The following is a 13580-nucleotide window of genomic DNA, read 5'->3' on the forward strand; positions in this document are numbered from 1 at the left end:
CAATATTGTCCTCCACCGCCACCTCCACCCCTACCCCAGGGCTCAAATCCAAGTTCTAGTCACCTCTTGACCTGGTAGCCTCACAAAAAACTCTGTACCTCTTTGCCCATATCTTTCCACTTAAAGGTTCCTAGGGGGTTGCTGGAGCTACAGCTGGTATAGTTAAGTTGCATCTCTGTCATCTGCTTCCTGTTTACCTCGCTCCCATTTCAGGAGAGAGCTGTGTGGCTAAGCTTCAAGAGGTCTCCTCCCCTCCAAGCTGGAGCTGGCACAGGAAGGATGGGTCCAAGATGGATGTGCAATTGTCCTAAGTGTTACTTGGCCTTGGTCTCTCCAGTAGTAGAGTCAGCTCTCACCACAGTAATTGTTTCCCAAAGAAACATGGCCTCACAGCAGCCGCTGGCTCCTTCTGAGCTTTCACTTGTGTTTTCTGGAGAGGACTGTAAATAAGCAATGAGTCAGTAGCTGTGATGCTAGTGAAGGGAGTTATTTGCTGCTTTTAGCTCTGGTGGTGACAGGGGCTCCCACCCTGAGCTTCTATCTCTGTTGCTCCATTGTTCCTGCTCCACCTAACAGCTGGAATTACTGTGTCTCTGCTCTTCAGTTCATGATGTCTCTGTCCCTCCCTTATTTGAGCCAGACCTTGCAGATGAGCAGGTTAGGGGCATAATAAAACCACCAGGCTCCTGTGCTAGGAGGGCCTTGGGAAACCCAGTGGAGGAACCTTGGACAGGCAGCTTGTGATGACATATAGGAGTGTTTCCACAGAAGCCATCCCTGAGTAACCCAGAAGCTGCTGATAGTAATGCCTTGCCAGGGAGAAACATAGCTCTAACACCACCTTTAGAAAATGGCTATGTGATTGATCATTGTGAAAGCTGTGATGAGAGCAGAAGGAAAAGCCCCGGGGCTGTGAGACAAGCAGAGGCGTGGGAGTGCGTGCCCAGCCTCCTGCAGCAGGTATGGCAGCCCCTCCTGGCCTCCTGTCACCGAAGATTTATGTATCCCATGTGTTATCTAGGATCTTGACCCAGAGCTGGCTCACAAGCACATTGCCTCTCCTATATCCAGCTAAATTCAGCATCTTCCAACTTACTGGGCACCTCCCCATCTTGCTGGGCCTGCTTATCGCCATCTGTGCTAGTTGATTTTTGTAAACTTGATACAAATCAAGACATATCTGGGAAAAGGGAATCTTAACTGAGAAGTGCCTCCAAGAAACTGAAGCCACATCTATGGGCATTTTCTTTATTAATAATTGATGTGGGAGGCTCTGGCCCACTGTGGATGGTACCACCCATGAGCAGGTGGTCCTGTGTTGTATAAGAAAGCAAGCAGAGCAAACCATTGGAAGCAAGCCAGTAAAACAGCATTTTTCCATGGCTCCTATTTCTGCCTCCAGGTGCCTGCCCTGCTTGAGGTTCTTCCCTGACTTCCCTCAGTGAAGGACTGTTACCGAGAAGTGTAAGATTAAATAAGCTAGTTCCTTCCCAAGTTACTTTTGGTCATAATCTTTATCGTAGCAATCGAAACCCTAACTAAGACACTATCTCTGAGCTCAACAGGACTCTAGCCCCTACTGGAAGTCATTCCTAGCCCCCAGGCTTGCTGGGCTCCTGCTTTCTGAGGGTTGGCCTAATGCTGAGTCCTCCCCATGATTCCTCAGTGAACTCCATATTCAGCTGTTGTACAATCAGCAGGAACTCACTGGATGCATGCAGAATGTCATGCCTGCCCCTAAGGGACCTGGCTCTGCCAGGAGAAACACAAAGTGAAACAAAGCTTCATACTGAGTACCCTGGGGATTGTACTTACGATGGAGCTTCAGAACCTGGGAAGCTGCCCAGAGCAACAATACCTGGGTTGTATGGGAAGTCCTGTTCAAGTAGACCAGACAACATTCTTGGAACTCTCTATGGCTAGGCACTTTCTCAGTGCTGGAAACAGAAATGGCCTAGTTAACACTTCTGTTGCTGTTATAAAGTAACCTGCAGAAATCAACTTAGGGAAGAAAGAGTTTATTATACTTACAATTCCAAGCTACAGTCCATTATTGCAGGAAAGTTAAGACAGAAACTTAAGCATCACATCCATAGTTCTTGTGGAGAGAAGAAATACATAGATACTTGTTTGCTGTTCCTTTATACTATTCAAGAACCCTGCCTGTGGAATAGTGCTGCCCACAATGAGCTGGGTCTTCCTGCATCAGTCAAAATAAGTCTCTATAGACGTGCTCACAGAGCAACCTGATCTTAGATAACTCCTCAGCTGAGGCTCCCTTCCCAGGTGGCTCTAATTTGTGTCAGGTTAGCAGTTAAAACTAAGAGCATAATCTGCTCATGTACTTGACATTCAAGCTCTGGAACTTTCCACTCCAAACCACAAAGTCAAGAGGTGACTGATTCATCTTTATTTTATATTCATTAGTATTTTGTGTGCATATATGTCTGTGTGGATATCAGATCCCTTGAAACTGGAGTTGCAGGCAGTTGAGAGGTGCCTTGTGGGTGCTGGGAATTGAACTCAGGTTCTCTGGAAGAGCAGACAGTGCTCCCAACCACTGAGCCATCTCTCAGCCCCTCATGTTCATTTTATAATGTAAAATACAATCCAATCCCAAAAACCTCTCAATGCCTTCAAAAATTCCAGCACTTCAAAAGTCCAAAGTCTCTTATAAAGTCTCTTAACTGTAGGCTCCTATATAGACAAAAACAATTTTCATCCTTAAGTGTTTTTCTTCCAAAAGGGAAATGCTGGGACATAACAAATGAACAATCAAAAACCAAAATTTAAATTTTAGCAAAACTAAAATATAGCATAGACCCAAATCCTATAGTTCAGCACCTGACATCTGAGATTCACTCAGTCTTCTGGGCTCCAAAGGCCTTGGGCAGCCCCACTTCTCCAGCCCTGCCATCTGCAGCATACGTAGTTTCGTTGTTAACCAGCTCCATTTTGTGCCTAAAGCATTTTTGAGGGGTAGACATCATACAGTTCTAGATTCTCCAGTATATTGGGAGGGGTGTCTTAATAGCAACTGAGGCTTCTCTTTCAGCAATGGCCAATCAAGGTCCTTCTTCAGGGACTGCAACTCTGTCACAAGATTTCAAGTCTCAGATGTTCTCAAATCCTCCCTTTAAAACCTTCAAAACCAGTACCACATGGACAACTTACATTACCAAGTTCTGCTGAAGTATAGCCTCACCCACTTTGACCACAGCTTATTAGCTCTTGTGTGCTGATACTGAGAAAATACTTTTCTGCTGTTCCAATGCATCATAGAAGGTTTCACCTTCATGGTGTTAATCACAAGATTAGCTGATTCTTCAGCCCACAAAATAGCACACAGTTTTTTAGCCAAAATATTATGCAAATAGCCCTAGTCCAGTTAATAACAAAGCCCCGTTTCCCTCTGAAACATGATCTGGGCTTCTTCTGTCTATATTACTTTTAGCAATCTTATCTTTGAAACTTCTACAAGAATGGCCCTTTAAAGCATCTGCAACTCCAGGATCCAGGGCATCCAACATCCTCACTTGATCCTCTGCTCTCTACAGGAACCAAGCATGCACATGGCTCTCAAACATACACGCAGACAAAAGTCACACATATAAAATAAAGCCAAAAAATACTTTTAAAGAATGACTCATTAAGTTCTTCCCAGATAACCGATTGGCTTTTTCCAGCCCAAAGTAACAAGTGCTTCCAAATTCTGTCCATAAAAACAATCCAAGCATAAAAGCTACATGTGGTCAAGTCTATTATAGAACACCAAGCTTCAAGTAATAGTTTCTGCCTAAGTTAAACTTATGTTACTGCAATAAAATATCCTGGGAAAATTGTTTATTTGGGATATAATCCAGGATGCTTAAACATATAAAGAAATGGGATTCCTTGACCATAGTCATAGACCTGAGACAACCCAGATGTTGGAATTGTAGACAAGGATTTCAAAGCTGCTCAAGAGCATAAAGAAAAAATGCTCACAACCAATGGGGAAAAACAAAACTTGCCAAATAAAAAGAGCCAAATGGTAAACGGTAACTCTGGAACTGCAGTGAGCAATATCTGAAATTAAAAGCTCCCCAAATTAGTTTAACATCACATTGGAAATTAGAAAAGAAGACCATTCTAAGTCCCCCTGACTGCCTGGATGAGGGTTTCAGCCTCTGTTGATTCCTTTCTTAAAGTCTGTTCCAATGCTCTAGCTCAAAGTAATGATTAGAATTTGATGGAAGAAAGGGTTTTGATGAAATTTTTCAGTAGAATGCAGCAAAGCACATAACTTTATTGTGGAGACACCACACTATCTTCATTAAACCCCAAAGGGAATTTAAAGAGGTTTTATTTTTCCCCAGTAAAATTTGTATCAGGAAGGCCTGGACATGGGCAGAGGACCCAGGCATTTGTCCCTCTCTATTGAGAAAAAAAAATGAGCTCTCCACTCTTCTAAGCAAACCTGCTTTATCACTGCTCTAAGTGTTCAATCATGCTGCCATTACGACTCCTGAAAGTTTCAGCTGGTGAAGGTCAGGGGTGGCCTCATTAAAAGGGGAAGCAAAAGGTGATTCTGAGAGGTCAGCTAGCTCCTTTTTCAAGGAACTCTTCCTATCTTCACAGACACAGAGTTTAAGCCCTAAGCCTGGAGGTCTCTTGGGTACCCTTTGTGACCTGGAGTTGGCCAATTCAAAGGCCAATTCAAAGCTCAATGAGTCTTCCTCTTGCCCTAGTTTGCCCTAATAATGACTCTACCAGGAATCAGCTCTTGGAATCCCTCAGTGTTACTCCAAGAACACAGAACTTTCTCCGTAATACTACTAGTAGGAAAGGGCCCTGGTACCCATTCCTGAATAAGAATAGAACATTTACACATTAAACCTCAAGTATAAACCACATTGGTTTAGAGTTTGGTTCATAGGATTCCTGACCCATCTCATGGCTAAGGATTAGGCTAAGAACTATTGTTCCCAATTCATGATTGAAGAAACAGATTTATTGAGAGCTAAGCAACTTCCCCCAAGACCACTAGAATCGCTTGTGGGTGGCAGAGATGAAATCAGACCCAGGCTTGTATATCCCAATATCTGAACCCAGCAAACAGGAGACTCATATGCTAGAACTTGGTGCCACCTCCACCAGAGACTTTCAGTACTTCACTGTGGCTACTTCATAAGAACTTTGCCTCTTTGGGAGCAAAATACTGATCTAGGTCAAAAGCATGTATTCTAAAATAAGAATGCTAAGCATGGGGGCCCCTGAATACTGTATTTCCACATTTGCTATCTACTCTACCTTCCTTGTTCCTGTGGGCCCCACAGCTTTCTCCAGCCCTATAGTCAGGTCTTCTATTGACTAAGCTGAGAGTAATGAGTCTGCCTATTACAAGTTTCACGTGCAGCTCCTGGCAGACAGTCAAGACTACTGGGAGAAATAAGTTTTAAATGGCCCTATTCAGGTCAATGGCCACCCAACATCCAGTGTGTAAAGGCCAAAGCTAATATTATCCAAACCAGTCACATAAGGCCCACACCACCACTGGAACCTTTGTCCCCGAGGCCTGCAGTTAAGTAGGCCTGGACTCTAATGGTATGTCTTCCTGACTCACAGGGAAAGAGCGACTTGCTGCTTGCCTTGGAGTCACTGTTTTGGAAGCCACCCACTTTTTGGAGAGATTTTTGCAGAAGTACAAGAAAATCAAGAACTTTTCCCAGACAGTTATTAGCCAGTGTCACAGTGCAGGTAAGCCAGCTGTAGCCAGGCCTCTCTTAAAACAGACAGTGGCGTCCTCAGTTTGTTGCTGAGTGGATAGACAGACAAACGAGTGTCTGTATAGTTTGTGTATGACTTGGTGAAGTTGGGTGGAAGTGTCTGAAAGAGCCATCAGCCCTACTGGATCAACAGCGCTAAAACACTCCATGTGGAAAGGAGGGGGTTGACTGGTTTCTACCTGTCATAACAAAATGAACAAGTTTGAATTAACATGATAGCTACACATAGGTAAAAATAGGTAACAGTAGCTATCTTTTGCTACTTCGTTGGTTCTTCTTTCTTCTACACTTCTTCACCTTTTCTACCCTTTCAACTCCCTAACACTAGATAAGGGAGAAAGGAACAAGATCCCTGAATAAAGTCAGGGGTCAGAAAGGGGTCAACATCATCATTAGACTACTTCCTGCTGCTCAGGGGTGTTGAATTCATTGGAGCAAGTTTGATCTAGCCTGTCAAGCTATCTAATTTCTTCTTGTTTCTTCTTTGCCCCACTAGAGCATGTCATAGTTGGTTGCTGTGGACAAACTGAAGCATCCCCATAACCCACACCTGGGATTAAAATGAAAATATAGTCTTACAATGTTTCTGTGTTTTTCTAAAGAAATCAAAGCTCCAAAATTGCCACTACAGATAAAACCCTACACCTAGGCTGTGTGGTAGTAGTGGATGCCTTTGATTCCAGCACTTAGGCAAAGGCAGTCAGATCTCTGTGAATTCAAGGCCAGCCTGGTCTACAGAGTGAGTTTCTGGACAGCCAGTACTGTTAAACAGAGAAACCTGTCTCAAAAAAAAAACAAACAAACAGGGCTGGAGAGATGGCTCAGTGTGTTAAGAGGACCATTTGCTCTTCCAGAGGTCTACACTGAAGACAGGGACAGTGTACTCACATACAGAAAATAAATAAATCTTTAAAAAACAAACAAAACCCTATACCTGAAAGTGAAGACCATATAGTCCTACATTCTGGCATGTATTTATATGTTTTTATTTATATAGTATCTCCACAAGTAAAACATATCTGTAAAAATAGCACAATATGGATGTAGCTTTACATACACTCTGTAACTATGACTCTGTCCACATATTTGTTTGGAAATGCATTACAATCCTATTGACTGTACATTTTTTTAAAAAAGCTATTCCAATTAAACAAGTCTCACCAAAAATGTGAGACTTGGGCACATATGCTTTAATTGGGAATAAGAGGATAAAGAGCATTATTTTTGATATTTATTTATTTTAATTTGTATGTGTATAAGTGTTTTGCTCATATGTATGGTCAGTGTACAGCATATGTGGCTGGTGTTGTAGAAGCCAGAAGAGGGCATTGGATCCCCAGAACTGGAGTTACAGATGGTTGTGAGGTACCATGTGGGTGCTGGAAACCAAACGCAGGTCCTCTTAAAGAACAGCCAGTGCTCTTAATCAGTGAGCCATCTCTCTATGCCAAGTGTATTTGTGAAAGAAAGAGATTTGCAACTGTAGATGAGTTGTATTCAACACACATGCACTGAAAAATATAAATAAACAAACAAACAAACTGGAGGAAAGAGCAGCAGAGAAAATCACAGAAGGAAAGAAAGGAAGTAAATGGAGGGTCAGATATTAACAACAAGCAAAAGAGTTAATAGTTGGTGCAGAGATAGCATTCACAAGTCAGTACTAACTGGATGAAAATGAACATTGGATTGGACTTCCCATTCCTAAATGTGAGCTCTAGAATGTGCCTCCATGGTACAGCAAACACCTGTAATCCCAAATGCTCTCAGGGAGTCAAGAGATTATAGCCTGGAGCCTGAACTCATGCTCATAGGTTCTGGGCAGTCATCACAGGCTTGTTCTTGGCCTGCCTGCAGATGCCATTAGGCATCTTTTTTTGTTGTTGTTGTTGTTGTTTTTTTTTGTTTTTTTTGGTTTTTTCGAGACAAGGTTTCTCTGTATATCCCAGGCTGTCCTGGAACTCACTCTATAGACCAGGCTGGCCTCGAACTCAGAAATCCTCCTGTCTCTGCCTCCCAAGTGCTGGGATTAAAGGCGTGCGCCACCACCGCCCGGCGCCATTAGGCATCTTAATCCTGCAGCACTGTTGCAAGAGATTTGAAGAGTCTGATGTCAGAGCTATACCCTGAGGACAGTCTACAAGTAGTGAAGGTAGATCAGGAGCAGAGGTGAGGTGAGGGAAAACAACAGGGATGTCACTCAAGGAGATCCCAAGAGGCTGGGGCCCAAACAGTGCAAGTGAGGTCAGGCTCCAGATGTCCATGCACTCCGTCTTCCCCAGCTCCAACAGAATCACAACCACACCAGTTGCTCCTAAGGCTCCCAGGGAGGGCAGATCTTTGCTTGTTCACATAGTTGTATCTTAACACAAAACACAAAATTGTCCAAACCAAGATATCTCAACTGCAATCAACCAAGACTCTGCTGCTTTTGCTCTTCTACCTCCTTCCCATGCCTGGTGGCTTTAGAGTGGCCATAGCCATTTTTAAAATTTAACTGGGGGTGGGTGGGTGAGGGAGTAGATTCCTGTACCAGCATTCCCATGGCTCACCACTCACTCCTAAGTGCATGGTGGAGGCATGCCATGTATCCTGACATGAGAATGACTTTGAGAGCTTCAACCCTGAGCACCAGAATGGAGTGGCAGGGCATCAGGTCCTTTTGCACTATAAATAGGAACTCAGCAGCAGTGCTAGAAATGGTGGGTAGAGTAAAAACAAGGCTTGAAACAATGTATAGTCAGATTACACCCAATCTGGACCAAGTGGAGTTACTCCATGGACAACTATGAAACAGGCCAAAGTACATGGATTTTCAAACACTCAGCCTATTACTGTAGTTGCCAAGAGAAAAGAAAAATGAGGTGAATCCTTTTAGGTGCCTATGTCTAGAGGCACATAGTATGGGTCAGGAGAAGACTTGCACAGAATAACCACTGGAAACAGCCAGCTGGTTCATTCCAGAGATCATACAGGCCAGAATAAACTCACTGGATACCTGATACATCCAGTAAAGGCCTCACAAAGGCTGTACCTTATAGCCCTACAAAAAGGTTACTCTAAAGTCCTTGTCCCCAACATAAAGATAGGCCTCAAAGACAAGGAGATACACAAGTGACATAAACCTGCCAAGACACCGACAGATAGAAAGTAGCCACACTTATGCTGAAAACATGGGGTCTGTGATGCCCAACATCCAGCCAGAAGCTATGGACATCTGATGGCATGGGAAGCAGATGTACTGAGGCATATGATGGCCTGTCCTTTTATTCCATATTTCCCAGGGAGTGGAGGTACTCAGAACCTTATAGCTTCATGGTGATTACATTGGAGCAGCTCAGTGCTTACCTAACATATGCAAGACTCTAGATTTCAGTACTTAACACCCTACCACCACCATCAAAAAGTTACAGATTTTTTTATGTAGAGAATTCTACCAATTCTCAGACCTATGAACTCACCAATGAAAGATTTGCTTCTGACCCACACCAAGTTAAACAGAAGTCCTCACTGCTCAGGAACATATATGACCAATTGTAATGGTTATTCTTGGTTGTCAATTTGACTACATCTGGAATTAACTAAAGCCCAAAAATAGAGGCACAACTGTGTAGGGTTTTTGCATTATTTGAAGTAGGAAGATCTACTTGTAATCCAGATCTTTGAGGCACGAATCCAGATCATTTTAGCTTCTAATCTAGACCATACCTTCTGCTAGAAGCCTATATAAAGACATGGAAAAAGGAAGTTTTTGCTCTTTGCCTGCTTACTTTGGCCTTTTTAGCAAGTCCATTCCAGATTCCAGTCTACTGAAGACCACCTCAAACATCCAGCCTCATGGACTGAGCAACTACTGGATTCCTGGACTTTCTGTTTACAGCCAGCCATTGTTGAATTAGCTGTACTACAGCCCATAATTCATTCTAATAAATCCTCCCCTACCTCTATATATATGGAGAGAGGAAGATCCACTTCTAATCCAGATCTTTGAGGTATGAAGACTGGCCTTTAATCGAGATCATTTTTACTGGGAAACTTCACCTCGGGGAGAGAGAGAGAGAGAGAGAGAGAGAGAGAGAGAGAGAGAGAGAGAGACAGAGAGAGACAGAGAGAGACAGAGACAGAGACAGAGAGAGACAGAGAGAGAGACAGAGAGAGACAGAGAGACAGAGAGAGATTCATTCATTCTATAAGTTCTGTTACTCTAGGGAACCCTGACTAATAAAGATTTTGGTACCAGAATTGGTTTTAGAGCAACAGATATATAAAGATGGATCTTTTAAGTATCTTGAATAGGCTTTTCAATTTGGTAACCTACAGTTAACCAAATTTCTCCAGTTACTGAAACCTCTCTTGGGAGCTCAGAGAGTACTGAAAGCTCGTGGTGTTAACTACATTAAAAACCTAAAGAAACAAATATATTTGATTATCCTGTTTGACCAATGGATTTGTTTACCCTGTATAAGAAACTTTTGACAGTTTGGAAGAAAAATAAGGACAGCCATGATGATGGTCAGTTGCTCCTAGCATCTCGGGGTAAACTGACAAAGGAAGGGATGAGCTTCATAATAAAATTAACTTCTAGCATCTCAGAATATGATGAAGGACAACAGTGAACTTAGTGATAAAACTGACCAGTTCCAGATGCCCATAAACAATCTAAAAGTTTTCTAAGTGTGCCCTGGAAGAGAATCTTATTTCCATCAGCCACAGAGCTCAAGTTGCAGAAAATCAAATTGAAGCCATCATTGTATGGTTGCCTGAATTACAGTGAAAATGCAAGTCCCAGCATCAGAGGTAAAGAAGGAGATCTTATAACTTGGAATGGGGATATGTAGCCATTGAAGCTGAGAGCTTTGAACCCTCAGATTCTGAAGGGTTTCTCTCTCCTGAAGAAGTAGTCTTCCCTACTCTTAGCCACACCCCTTGAAATATTGTCTTTTGACCTTTTGAAATTCACCCTTGACCTAGGACCTAGGCTGAGTTTATTGATATTTGCCCCATGAGTGGAAATTCTAGGTTTACTATGGAAACTTTCACAGCTTTAAAAAAAGGTGTCAGAAGTTTATTTGAATGTTGACTGAAACGTTTGTCAAAAGATGGCCTACTGAAAAGGAGTTGGAGATGCTTGATATTCTTTGGCTTAGTGTAGATGAAGGAATTTTATAGCTCAGGAAAATTGCAGTGCTAGAGTGGGTAGGTACATTGTGTAAAACCTAATCTCTCACAGTGGACAGGTCCAGAAGACATGCTCTTCACTAGTCCTATTAGATGAAAACTGGTAAGAGGGGCGCCAGCACAGCTGAAGAACTTTGTTCTTGCCCTTTTTCTTGTGCCAAGTCTTAGGGTTGGAGATGCTGCTATCAGTTGGATGAGTTAAATGCAATGGGTTTAATTGGGCCCTGAGGTAGCAGGGGCCAGGTGGCAATACTGAGTCTCCATAGGCAAGGTGATCATGGCTACTGTAATGGGCAGCACAGACCAAGTAATGTTCATAACAGCCTGACCTGTAATGGTCAGCACAGGCAAAGTAAATTTTATGTGTCATGACTTGTATGGAACGTTGGTACTGATTAATCAATTGTGATGTTTCCAATCATGAAATAGATAAGAAGCCTACTGGATTTTTGTTTGATCTGTGTAAGTGGAAAAATTCTGAAACAAACGAAACAGAGGATTCATTGGATTGTGGCAAAAGGCAGTTTCTGTCCATGAGTCAATTTGCAGACTGGAGTTAGTTGGTGGATCCAGAACCCCTTGAATGAAGGGATGGCCAAGTTCCCCTAGGGAAGGACCCGATAGAATACCTGAAAGGTTTACTGTATCTTCAGTCCTTCCCCTAGAGGGACCTACAGCCTTTTACAAGGGTAGCTGTACACTGGGAGAAAGGAAACAATCAGACTTTTCCAGGTTTTTTGGTTCTGAATTAATGCTGATACCAGGAGATCTCAAGAAACTGTGGTCATCCAGTTAAAGTGGGAGTGCATGGAGGTAATAGAGTTTGACCTGAGGTCTGACTCACAGTCACTGAACCCAGCGGGTTCGCTCAGCCTGTGGTTATTTCCACCAGTCCCAGAATGTATAATTGGGATAGATATAAGTTGGCAGAATTCTCACATTGGTTCTCTACTCTGTGAAGTAAAGGCTATTATAGTTGGAAAGGCTAAATGGAAGCCTTTAGAGTTGCCTCTGCCAAGGAAAATAGCGAATCAAACCCAGCATCACATCCTTGGAGGAACTGTAGAAATTAATGACTTGAAAGATGCAGGGGTGGTGGTTTCCTCTACGTCTCTTTTTAACTTACCTGTCTGGCCAGTTCAAAAGTCAGAGATCATAGGGTATGACAGTTGAGTATCAAAAACTAAATCAGGTAATGACTCCAATTGCAGCTACAGTACCAAATCTGGTATCCCTGCTTGTAACTTTAATTTTTTCAGTGTCTGCTTTTAATAATGACTCTTAAACATTTTAACCTCCCTTGTAGCCCACCACTCACCAGAGGTAGTGGAAAAGAAAGGATGCAGGGGGGTGAGGGGGGAGTAGACCTGTTTAGAAAGGTTCTTTGGAACAATTCCCATCTGTGTTGTCTGGAAATCAGCAGTTCAGTTCACAGGCTAGCAGCAGCAGCAGCAACTGCAATCCACTTGCAAACACTTGACGGATACTACAGTAGTCCAGTTCAGTAGAATTGGGTTAGCAGACACGAATCAGCAGTGGTGGCACTACCTAGCAGAAACAGCCAGGCCTCAGCCTTGGTTCCAGCAACAGGAGGTACCTGGAGGGATCCCAGAAGTTCTTGGTTCTTCCTCTCTCTGGGAAGCCAAGATCAGTGAAGATGTGAAACCCACAAACGTTGCACAGCTAGCTCTATAAGCAAGCCTAGCTCAACCTCCATCACTGTCCATCAAGTCCTATTTATATCCTCCAAATACCACGTGTTTTCCACAGGTCTTGCCTCAGCATGTGTCTTGCTGCAGCATATGTGTCTGTCTCAGCTGACATCACTCTGCCAATCAGCCCAAGTCCACTGAAGCAACAAGAAACTGCAGCACACCACCAGAAGTTTTTGGTGCATTTCTCTCTATAGAGTCCTACAAATGCAGCTCAACTATGCAATATAAGGCAGACCAATACATACATGGTTACAGAAGAATCCTTTATGGCATGTCCTTTCACATGCTTGCTTTAGCAGTACGTAATTTCTCCTGTGTCTGCTTCAGCAAAATGTTCCTTCATGAGTCTGCCTTTGTCTTTTACCTGTGTCCACCTCAGAAAAACACTCCTTCATGTGTGTGCCCCAGCAAAACACCATCCAACACAACTGACTTTCCAAAGAACTCTTTAAGTTTCCACTTCACTTACTTAAGCAAATTAACATATCTGGTACAAGATACATAGCTATTGTTCTAGCAAATGCCTTTTCCTCTGTACCTATCCATAACAACCACCAGAAGCAATTTACTTTCAGTTGGCAAGGCCAACAATAAGCCTTTATAGTTTTGCCTCAAGAATATACTAACTCGCCGGGCGGTGGTGGCGCACGCCTTTAATCCCAGCACTTGGGAGGCAGAGGCAGGCGGATTTCTGAGTTCGAGGCCAGCCTGGTCTACAGAGTGACTTCCAGGACAGCCAGGGCTATACAGAGAAACCCTGTCTCGAAAAAACAAAAAAACAAGCAAACAAACAAAAAAAGAGCCGGGCGGTGGTGGCGCACGCCTTTAATCCCAGCACTTGGGAGGCAGAGGCAGGCGGATTTCTGAGTTCGAGGCCAGCCTGGTCTACCAAGTGAGTTCCAGGACAGCCAGAACTACA

At 43.2% G+C, this 13580-nt stretch overlaps 1 protein-coding gene across 1 annotated transcript in view; it reads left to right on the forward strand.

Moving 5' to 3' along the window:
- The window catches only part of Poln (DNA polymerase nu), a 130461-nt gene that overhangs the window by 105591 nt on the left and 11290 nt on the right, over positions 1–13580 (forward strand). The window contains exon 18 of the mRNA XM_028758297.1: positions 5608–5739. Coding sequence (XP_028614130.1) covers positions 5608–5739 — 132 coding nt within the window. The remainder of the gene's footprint in view (positions 1–5607; positions 5740–13580) is intronic.

Source organism: Grammomys surdaster, unplaced genomic scaffold (assembly GCF_004785775.1).
Source record: "Grammomys surdaster isolate TR1022 unplaced genomic scaffold, NIH_TR_1.0 126187, whole genome shotgun sequence".
Lineage (NCBI taxonomy): Eukaryota > Metazoa > Chordata > Mammalia > Rodentia > Muridae > Grammomys > Grammomys surdaster.